Below are 12,205 nucleotides of genomic sequence, written 5' to 3'. Positions count from 1 at the left end.
GTCAATGTCCGTTATTCGAGGTTTACTCGTGTTACCGCCCCTAGCCTCATCGAGGTTTCTTTGAGGCCTATTGTGGATTGTGGGTGCGTTCTTTAAGTATCTCGAACAAAATGTGAGCATTTCATCTGCTAAGTAACCTTCCGTTACAGAACTCTTAGGTATAGCTCTATTGCGCACTAATGATTTGTACCGTGGACCTACATAGAAATTATCTCTTGTATTATTTCTCAACTGGATACATCCACCGATAGTGCACAGGTCCACCAAACCGACATTCACGAACTAAATGTATGACAACATGAACCATGATTGTAAAGAAGCTCGGCGAAAATATTTGTTCAAGCTTGCACAGTATGATAGGGATTTCAGCTTTGTGTCGGGCTAGATCTTCTTCTGTCAATGTTTTCGAACATATACCCGTACAAAATGCAGACAACTCTATCAAAGGTTTTGCAATCTTCTTTGGCAAGGATCCATGCAAAGCCATTGGCAGGAGTTGTTGCATGAGTATATAGTTGTCATGACTCTTCCGACCACAATGGTACTGGCTTTAAGGTTCACACAACGGGACACATTGGGAGCATATTTGTCGGGTACTCTGACATCTCTGATCACTTACAAAAAATTAATTTTATCCTCATTAAACATTGTGTGGCATGCCGCGGGCAAATATGTTTTGCCTCACCTGTTGGTGAATGGATAAAGTTCTTTTTTCAAACCCATTTTACGCAAGTCCAAACGTGCTGCGTGGTTGTCTTTTGTTTTTTCTTTTATGTCTAGTAGCGTCCCAAGGATATTATTCGTCACATTTTTCTTTATGTGCATCACATCAAAGTTGTGTCGTAACAAATTATCCTTCCACTAGGGCAATGTGAAGAAAATACTTTTCTTCTTACATACCACATCCTCATTTGCTCCATGACCTTGTTGCACCGTTCTTTTTCGTTTGCCCTTCCTGTGTCTTTATGAATAAGAACAAGTTCCTGTAATTGTCTTAGGATTTCATTGCCATTTGGTACAACAAGCGCAACACCCAGCTCTCGTTTACCGTCAAACAATCTTGCCATCTGTCGCCACCTATGATCCGTATATATATAACATATATTGTATAGTTAGTATATATATATAAACACACATATATCACATCACACATGGTTAATTAACAATAGTTATATATTATAATTATATTATAGTTACTTAACTATATAGAATCTATTAGACTTGCTACTTGCTCACATTATACATATATATACCATTAATTAGTTTATGAACTCAAATGCCATTCTCAACGTGCTTGAACTTAAACACACATTTCGTAGATCGACTCTAGTTCGAGATTGACAATTTAAGCTCAACTCATAAATGAGCCGATCTCAACTTGTCTCAATTACATCTTGGCTCATCTCAATAGCTGGCTCTAGTTCGATATCAATTATTTAATTAAGCTAAACTCATATATAGTATATAACAACGGTAGGTGTTTTATACATCTCGACTCTACTTGGAGGCACTTTAGTTAAAATGATTGTTAAAACGGCTCCAACTAAAAACGGCTTAAAAACCTGGTTTTTTTAAGTGCCGGTGGGTTGTTTTGATTTTCATCTTTATCATATTCAATAATGTTATATTAGTTGAGACTTTGATAATTCGGTCATTGGACCACAAAAAAAAAAAAAAAAAAAAAATTTAAGTAAAAAAAAAAAAAAACTGTCATTTGTTTTTGGCATAACGATAGAATATATAGTACATTTATTAACGCCTTTTTCTATGTAGTGCTGGGCTGCAGTATTCTGAGTCTTTGACTAAGGTCACCTAATCCTTCACTAACTGATTGACGGTTTGACCGTTTGAGGAATTAATCGTATAGAAAGTTTTCAAGGGTATAGTATGATATTGTTGATTACTCTCATGTTTGAATCTTGAACAAAAGCAATAATTTTTTATTTTATTATTATTATTATTAATTTTTTTTTTTCTGATATTGGGGTGAGGGGAGGGTCCCCCGTTGCAAACTCCTTAATAAAGCTTTTGTTGTCCATCGGCCTAGAGTACTACTCTAGCGTACGTATGCCCCAAAAGACATGTCACCTGCACCATTTTTGCTGTTTGTTTCTTTTTCTTTTCTTTTTTTAAACTTGTTTCACATTTCTCCTTTGTTTGGTAAAAAGCTACGGTAAAACCGACTGTGAAAATCACTGCAGATCGAAGATATAAAGTTATCAACATGTTAAATATATGGATTCATTGGCTCATATGCATATGACTCATGACTCATAAACGATTAAACAAATGATCAGTTCGACCCTTGCAAGCAATGCCAACCTTTGCTCCGTTTCTACACAACATATATATGTTTATAGAAAATACATAAACTATTACGATCCACCTACTTCTGTCCAAAACTCTTATAGATTTAATAAAGGTGGCTAAATATACAAAACCAAAAAAAAGAAAGAAAGAAAGAAAAGAAAATGAAAAGTCTTCGGTCGAAGGTCATCTGTCAACAAGAACTTGTACGTGGTTGAGTTTGCATTAAGAAGGTGGTTGGGAGATTATGAGCACCCAGCAAGTGTAAATTATTCAAGTACGTACAATATTCTGATCCACTTTAATTCATTCCCTTAATTAATTTCCTTTTGGCATGCAAACAAGGAGATCAAATACTTGAAATAGAAAGTTCAAAATTAATTAATGTACTTGTAACTAGCTAGATAGATAAGATAGCCATCGATCAGTTCAAATTCAAAGTTATTATGTATAAATGGAGTAATGGCGGAACGCTATATTCTCAATTCGAGCTCTCGATTCACTGAGTTGATCAATATACTCCTTAAATCAGCCTTTCATTAAAAAATAAAAAATTCATGGACTAATATAATGGGCCAGAGAGCATATATATATATATATATATATATATATATATATATATATGTGGCTCCTATATAAAACAGAAAACCCGATAGATCGATCGATGGAAACATATGTATAAAAAAATAGACAAGTTGTTTTTGTGGCTTGCAAGTCATGTAACATATTTTCAAACAGATGGCAATTCGAAGTACGTACAACATTTTATAAGGGCAAGACGAAAAACTTGGATAAGATTCGTTATGAACAAACTATTACCGATGAATCAATTAATTAATTAATTTTGTAGACACCTAATGTAATGAAAGTGCAAACATGAGTTGTTGAACATTGAACAATACCCACCAACACCCAGAGATACAAGTCAAAGACCAACAATTTGGATAATCAACTACGTAACCCCCCTTTCTACCAATAATATATCTTATTAATTAATTAATTAATTAATATTCACATAACAGGCCAAATATTAGTTGAAATATTAATTAATCGATCTTTTTGACATGGGCTTCTCCTTAATTGGCAGGTACGTATGACACGTGTTACTGCAAGCCGAAATTTGTGTTCAGTGCTTAATTAGATTCTAGAATTATGCATACGTGGAACACAGCCTGTAATGCTACGTACTCGTATTAACATATGCATATCATGTGGTTAGTGTCAAACATACGAAAACCATTTTTGGGGTCTGTTTTTTTTTACTAAGATTCGCACGTATGCATGAGATCGAGCGGCCGATGATAAAGTATCCATTCGTTTAGGAAAGAAATTAAGACAAGCACACCTATTAATATGTTTTCCAAGCATTTTATTTTCTTTTCTTTTTTGTTACGGAAAATCCTTTTAAGGTAGGGCAATTTTGTATGCCAATGTATTCTTGAAAGACAAATTTCCGACCCATATAAGGTGCCCTCCCACGTTTAGTAGAGAAATAATTTTTTTTATATCTCTTATATATATATATCTTTTATAAATCAACTATTAGATCTGTAGGTCCAAAATATATATGTACATGTAACATGTCTATATTTAATAAGATGAATGATCGGTAATTAAAAAGAAACCAAATATATCTCGATGGTATCTCTAGCTCAATCCTTTCAGATTCAATTAAGCAATATTGTAGTGTGAACAAGAATGCATGAATGTCTACAATACATCAAAAAGTAATTAAGGAAGTTTGATTACAAGTGTACACTTTGTCAATAATGATGTGACGTACAGAATATTAAGAAAATTTGTCAAATTGTTAATTAACAGTGCCTGCCTACCCTAATTGCTTTACAAGTGTACTCATATATATATATATATATATATATATATATATATATATATATATATTCTGAGAGAAATTAATGGCTTATTCCTTAAGTGTTTTACAAGAAAACTAAATTGCCAGTTTGTTAATATCGAATGAAACATATGATTTTTTAAGAAATTAAAAGAGAGTAAATAGTAGTTATCTGAACGATAGCTCCTCTCTTGCTTAGCAGTATTGAAAATAATATTTGATAGTTAGCTAGGAATTAATCCACTTTTGGCTATTTTCATAATTTCGACTTCAAATCAAGCTCCCGAGGTGATGGTATATATAAATTCTTAATATATATATATATATATATATATATCAGTTTGTTAAAAAAAAAAAAATGTTGTAAAATGTTTTAGTGTATGTAGCAATATTGCTCATTTGGTAGATCGAGCGATATGTTGTCGGCTTAAGGTAGGTCTTGTTGAGATGACTCTTGAAAAATTTGTGGGGTTGATGTTGCCACCAAAAGCATATTCAAGGTAGGGACGGAAAAAGCTAGGGGTCGGATCGAGGAGGTCGTGGCTCCATAGTTTTAAAAGTTCCTCGTAAAATATTTATATATATTTATATAGATATATTTTGGGACTTAAAATTTAGGATTAATTTGTATTAAAATAAGGCTTGATCGATCATGCTTTGACCCTTAATGTATAAGAAATCTTGATTCTGAGACAATTTGATGGCTTTGTGTGATTGGCAGTTGAAAGAACAAGAAAAGATCGACGGTGAGTTGTTGTGAACATATATAGTCAGAGTCCTTTGAATAAACTCAACAAGATTTGGTGCATGGGTAGGTTTTATTCATCGCGAAATCAAACACCTAGCTTCAATTCAAAGGGCTTAGGTCCTCTAAATTAACAACCTGTTCATATTGTATGTGCATGCCAAGACTAATAGCAACTGCAACAATAAAGTTACGGTTGGTACGCAAAATGACTATTTCATTAGAAAAAATGTATAATTTTTATTATATGATCAATGGAAGAAGGTAAAATAAAATAACCTTGGTATTAAAGTATATGATAATTAAGGATTTAATATTTGAAATAGTTATTTCCTCAATTATGGACAATGCGAATGGCTATTCCAAGACTATTTCATTACACATTATTTAATTTTCACTAAAAGCCTTTCATTTTCTTAATGGAATAGCTTTTATTAAAAATAGAATAGTCTTGAAATAACCATTCTTATAGCCCATGAGAGAATAATTTTTTTTTTTTTTAAATTGAGGAATACCAAGGCTATTTCATTCCACTTTCTTATATTCCCAATAAAAAATATTATTATTTTATTATTTTTTTTTCTAATGAAATAGTCATTCTGTGCATCTAATGTACGTACTCTAAATTTTATTCAAAGGCAGCTTAGTAAAAATTGAGGCTTAATGCAAAAAGTTAAAATATGGCATTTTTAAATTTAAAATATTAATATAATAATTTTTTTACATTAAATCTTTAAAAAATTAATTTAAAAAACCAATTTTTCTAGCTTTTTGAGACGTAAAATTAAATTTTCCAATTTCCTACTTCAAGTTTTGTTATATATTATTTGTCAGATAATATAGCTAACCTATTTTATATTTTTCGTAAAATAAATGATTGTAAGTAGGCCGATTTGTAAAATCAAAACAATACACAATTGAAATTCGTAACAATAACCAACTAAAATCAACGTTGTCAATAGTAAGTATAACATATAAAATATCAAAGAAATAAGAATGCTACATCTAAAAAGAAAAATATTAGAAGTGATGAAAGAAAATAAGAGAAAAGGAAATATTATAAATTAAAAGAAAGTAGGTTATATATAAATATCATGTTACATTATTATTATTTTTTCACCGCAGTAACATGTCAAAGGACCTCATCTCATTTTATTTTTCTTGAGGTCTTTTTTGTTTTTTTGACAAATGAAATAAAAAAGAAAAAAGACCTGTTTTTTAAGGGCTTTTTACAAATTAAGGGCCAGTGACCCAATTGGCCGGAGCCGGCCCTATCTTATTGTGCATAATGGGGACACGTAAACGTGGTGATGACGAAATGGGTGATGGAATGGTTGAGTAAGAGTGCAATCTGGGTGAGTGGTAAAATAGGAAGGAGAATTTGTAGAATGCTTACATGTAGCTCTGCCCTTGGCTCACCAATATCTTTCCCTATCACCCATTTTGTGTAGCAGGACATGACCACCAGATTAACCCTTCGTTTTAGTTCTCATCTCCCTTTCACAACCCAATTCTGGGCCCCCCCCCTCTCTCGCCCTTTCCACACTATATTTGTGTTATGATCGAGCGTGCTCATATCAAATTCAATTTTGGCTCGGAAAGTTTTTCTTTTTCCTTTTTATCACACACACATATATATATATATATATATAAAGGTGGGTGTGGGGCTTTTGGGTCATTATAGCTTAGAGTACTTGTTGTAATAGTGGTGCTAGTGATATCAGATATGGGGAGGCAACCATGCTGTGACAAGCTTGGGGTAAAGAAAGGGCCATGGACGGCTGAGGAGGACAAGAAACTCATCAACTTCATTCTTACCAATGGTCAGTGCTGTTGGCGTGCCGTTCCTAAGCTCGCCGGCCTCCGACGTTGCGGCAAGAGTTGCCGCCTTCGCTGGACAAACTATCTTCGCCCAGACCTTAAGAGAGGCCTCCTCAGTGAAGCTGAAGAACAATTGGTTATTGATCTTCATGCGCGTCTTGGCAATAGGTGGCCGGTCGATCACTATATAATTTCATTTCATTCTGCATTATCTTGTGTTCCCAGCATTTTTAATTCATTATGAGCTTATATCATTTTATTTATGGTGTTTGGTGTACATGTTCTCTTGCCTCGATTATACGTTAAAATATTAAACTCTTAGTGGTCAAGTACAAGTTATTTACAACTTTCTTGTCTTCATGATCAATTATAAAGTTGAAAAAGATAATAATGTCTTTTTTTTTTTCTTCTTAATTTATTTATTTTTTTTCCTGGGCTTTGAAATAATGTACTTATGGACAGATGTTCATCTTACAGTCCCCCAGATCGGTAGATGTCATGTCATGGGTTTACAGTCTATTATTGGTTGTTCATGATGCATTCGTTATCTGAGATATTAAAGCAATTTGTTTGGTTGATATGAGATTCAAGAGCTAAAACAAGAAATATATGTTGCATGTTATCATTTTTTGATTGATCATTACTTTAATTATATATGCTTAATTATCTATCTGTTTTACTATATTTCGTTCTTAGGTGGTCCAAGATTGCAGCCAGATTGCCGGGAAGAACTGATAATGAGATTAAGAATCACTGGAACACCCATATAAAAAAAAAGCTGCTTAAGATGGGAATTGATCCTGTGACTCATGAACCGCTTCACCAACAACTTTTGTCCGAGGAAAAAGCTCCATCGAATGTTAGTCAGTCGCAAGAATCTGACAGCGGCCGCCAATGCGTTGCTGAAAATGATAGCACCATGAACTCAGAGGCCAACTCGAGCGACGACTCCCTCTTGTTAGAAGACATTAATGTTTGCAAAAATGAATCTTTAGTGAACAGCTTGTGGCTAGACGACGAAGCCCCCCTAGTGGATGCATCATGGGAGCCATCGCTGGAGGAGAACGACTGTGCATGGTTACTGCAGGATTGTCAGGATTTCGGTATTCAAGATTTTGGTTTAGACTGTTTCAGTGATATAGAATTTAACGTGTTAAACACATTAGACATGGGAGAAAAGCATTAACACGCGTACATACGTATAGTGCCATACTGGAGTGCGTACTATACTGATCGATGATCATCGCCAAGAAGATCGATCGAGGAAGAATATTGTTGTTAATTTGTAGCTTCAAATTAATGTGCACATGTAAATGTCTAGTGCTAATTGGTGTTCATGAACTTTTTCTATTTTATATATATATACATATATATGTTCCAGAATATTCTTGGAAGGTGGAAGGTGACCCTTGCCCTCTTATGAGGCCGTCCCTCACCAACCAAACCAAAAATACTACTACAAAAGCAAATCATCAAAATTTGATAATTATTTAGTTCCTTAATTAATGTTGTACTGTTATGTCCAACGTAGGGATCGGATCCACACAGTGGGCACTGTCCAACTGTTAGTGGGCTATGTCGATCGATATATATGATTCCTTTTCTATGTACTGTTTCTATGTTTATAATAAGGGCAGATCGAAGGCAGTCATTTTCTTCTGTTTATAACTTGATTCTACTCTTTAGATATATCATCTTTGATTCATCACTGCCTTACTCCCCTCTTTCTTCTCGGAAGGCAAAGGAAAAATTTACAGAACTGCAAATTTTTGCGTATCATGTGACATATTATGTATCAGCTACAGCGTTTTGATCCTACAAGATTTCCTCCAGCTTTGTAGTGGAAAAATTCACCTCTCGAGTCTTTTTCTTGTTCTTGAAAAATATAAAGCTCGTTTGGGTGTGCGGTTTTTTTATATTTTGTATTCTACTATTTTTGTTATATTTAAAAATGTGAATACCGAAAAAAATTTTATTTTTTAAAATTATGTTTAGAGAACTTGAGTAGAAGTTGAATTTAAAAAAATCTCCACCCAAACATGTTTTCCAAAAATAATAAAATATAATAAAAATAAAGAAATTGCCCAAATGATCGATCAACTCTTATATGTACAAGTGCTCTTAAGAAACATGAGTCTCAATCAAGATCCTTTAATTCATTTCAAGTGCAATAAAAATGAGTCATTTTATTTTTTAAGATTTTATTTTGTTGCTACAAAGGGTTTACATTGTGCATACTATTTAAAATTGTCAAATTACTTGACAAACATTAATTAACCATGTAGTAATATATAATACACCATTTTAAATCTATAAAATTTAATTTTAACAGTAAAATGGATCCTTGAAATGAAAAGAATCCGATGTATAAAATTATAAATATGAGTAACACATGTTCACACTTCACAGCATCAATTTAATTGCGCTGTGTATTTACAGTCACACCCAAACTAATGATTTGAACATTTCAAAAAAAAAAAAAAAAAAAAAAAAAAAACTAATGATTTGAAGCATAATGCTAGTTTATGTTTGGTAGTGGCCACCAGCCTGTAATGTTACCCCATTTAGGGAACCCGCGGGATAATTGCTTTTGGGCTCATTATTTTATTTAAAAAGTTAAAATTCATTAGGCCAAGTACAGAATCCCTACTAGTACCCTTTTTCAATATATATATATATATATATATATATATATATATATATATATATATATATATATATTATAAACTTAATTTTTCTTTACTTTTATAATTAAATATTCAAACTCTAAAGGATGTCAATTTAAGATATTTATTTTTTACTTTTTTTTTTCTTAATTTTAACAATATGTTAGAATTTTTCGTTAAATCCTTTCAAAATTTTCAAAAATACTATTTTTTTTTTTAAATTTATAGAATTTAAGTATTGGTCAGAATTGAAGGGAACTTGTAAACATATCCATGCCAGGATTTTTATTTTTATTTTTTAAAAAATGAAGAATATTTTTTTTTTTTTAAAAAGCATAGGGGTATTTTGGAAATTTTGATAGGATTAAACGAAAAATTATAACGGATAATTGAAATTAAAAAAAAAAAAATTGAAAGATGAATACCTTAAATTAACACTTTCTAAAATTCGAGTACTTAATTACAAAAGTGGTGAAGAATCAAGAGTTATAAAGGAAAGTTTTCTCTATATGTTTATATTGCGTTTTTGACGTAGATGACACTACCCAATAAGAAAACTCACCAATATCTATATTTGCAGATAGTCCAGGAGATCGACTTGGGTAAGCCATTCCTCTCTTGTTTTGGTCATTTTATTGACAGTATTAATTAAGCATGAGATGTTTTATTTTCGTTCTATTAAGGTTGTTCATGCACCAAGGGTGTTAAATTCAGTTGTCCACGTTCTAGCAAAGGAGGCATCTCTCCATTGTCTAGATCGTGTGTGGTTGGAGGCTAAGAAACCCCTTCTAGTATCCTTGATGTTATACTTAGGGAACAAGTGTGTCCGTAGATCCTTTTGGAGATCAACTTTTTCTCGATTCCTTGATGAATGAAGCATAAGCATGCTGAAATTTGTTAAAAAAAACAAAAACAAAAAGAACTTGTTTCTTGCTTTGACGCTTGAAGTAGATATATGTTGTGCAAATATCTACCTAAATAAATAGAATATTTATACGTTTTACTCGCAAGTCCACAAAATCAAAACGATAGTATAGTAGGCAAATACGAGATCATTCCCACGAGGATTGGTAAATTATACTTAAAAGATTTCCTAAATAATTAAGATGAGTAAAAAGAAATAAAAGTATTAATAAGATCTAATAAAAGAAAAGAGACAAAAATATTGAAGAAATATAATAAGAGATAAGGTAGGGCTTTAATATCCACCGCTAATCATACTCAAATAAGATTCACAATGCCAATACTACCATCATAACTTGATACTTAATTCTTACCAGCCACAAGGGAATGATATCTTCTCCTAAAGCTGTTGATTTCCCTAAGCAACGAGTTAGGCATGGTATCTACTCTAACTCTTTTTTTCATTGAAGGATTTAGCATGGTATCTACTAAGTTGTTCTTCAAGAAAGCGTAAATTTATGGAAATTGGTAAACACACTCACATTGGAACATGGTATTTATTCCAGTTGTCTTTATGTTGATTAATCCAAGAACCTGTGATGGGCTTCTTTTGTTACTTTATTATGCCCAGGACTCGGTCATCCAAATTAACAAATTCATACCACATGTATATGATGATCAAGCATAAACATGAGAGAAATTCAATAAAATAGGAAATAATCAAGTTAAGCATCAATAAATGAATTGTAGCAAAGACGCCAATTGAAAACCTTAACGAGACATAATTAGGGTTTCAATCGAGCCCTAACTAAAGTATTAGTTACACATAAATTGGATGGAAATCATCCTCATAAGAAAATAATAAAGGAAAAGAAAGAAAATAAAAACTAGAAAAAAAAACCTCATTCTTGATGTAGCCTTTGATTCTTCTTCAAAGCTTGTGTGCGTTTTTCTTCAAAGGCTAGAGGCCTATTTATAGGGATTAGAGAAGCTCTAGATGCTCTAAAAATCCTAGAACAATTACAAATAGGACTTCTAGTCCAAATAGAATAATTACAAGTATTTTTCTTTTCTGAAATTTCCATCCAAGTAAGAAAAGGATTCTAAAATCCGTACAGATTTGCGATCTTTTATTGCGGGACGATTTTTGCATGGTAACCGTCCGAATTAGGAAAAACATATTTCTGACATATTTGTTTAATTTTATCTTAGCTTTCCAACGCTACCAATTTCGTTGCAACCCGATACTTGAGCCGAAAGTTATGATTAAATTACTGAGACATGCTCATTCTGGATTCTTTCTAAGAATAACGATTTTTTTTGCCGACTTCTCTTTCCTTAATTTCAAAATTGATTTGGAGTTTGAATCTATCCAAAAGTGAGATATACAACTTCATTATAATCTTGGAATTTGATGGATTTTCTTCCAAAACCTATAAATTACAAGAAAACATAAAAACAACACAAAATATCAAACTATAACAAAACTAAGAGCTTAACATATGTAAATTAAGGGGTTTGAATGTGTAACATTCAACACTTATTACACCCCCAAACTTACATATTGCTAGTCCCTTAGCAATACAAAATTGAAAATAAAAGGAAAACTAAAATAATAACTACTCTACCTCCTCTGTCGCGGGAAACACGATTGCATTTAGCGTATGCAATAAGCCTTTTAAACCCTAGGACTCCCTAGTGGACGAGTGAAGTCTCGTGAGGGTTTGCCATGAATGATACCCACAAACATTATGTAAAAGTTCATATTTATTCCAAAGAGTTAAGTGTCACCAAAATTATGATTCTCATTCATTAGCAAGCTTAGAAAGATAAACTCCATCTTTAATATAAAATAGAATTCCTGTTGATACAGTTTCCGGCATGGTAACGTGGCCTGATGATGATTCGCTT

At 32.4% G+C, this 12,205-nt stretch overlaps 1 protein-coding gene across 1 annotated transcript; it reads left to right on the top strand.

The window, feature by feature from the left end:
• The first annotated feature begins 6,513 nt into the window (after positions 1-6,513).
• LOC133854921 (MYB-like transcription factor ODO1) lies at positions 6,514-8,108 on the top strand. Its single transcript, XM_062291198.1, has 2 exons — positions 6,514-6,893; positions 7,422-8,108. The coding sequence occupies exons 1-2, from the start codon at positions 6,631-6,633 to the stop codon at positions 7,909-7,911; spliced, it is 753 nt and encodes a 250-aa protein (XP_062147182.1). The 5' UTR covers positions 6,514-6,630; the 3' UTR covers positions 7,912-8,108.
• Positions 8,109-12,205: the final 4,097 nt, after the last annotated feature.

This window comes from Alnus glutinosa, chromosome 13 (genome assembly GCF_958979055.1).
Source record: "Alnus glutinosa chromosome 13, dhAlnGlut1.1, whole genome shotgun sequence".
In the NCBI taxonomy this organism is placed as follows: Eukaryota; Viridiplantae; Streptophyta; class Magnoliopsida; order Fagales; family Betulaceae; genus Alnus; species Alnus glutinosa.
Note: the sequence above shows the minus strand (reverse complement) of the source record. Positions and strands in the feature narration are given on the sequence as shown.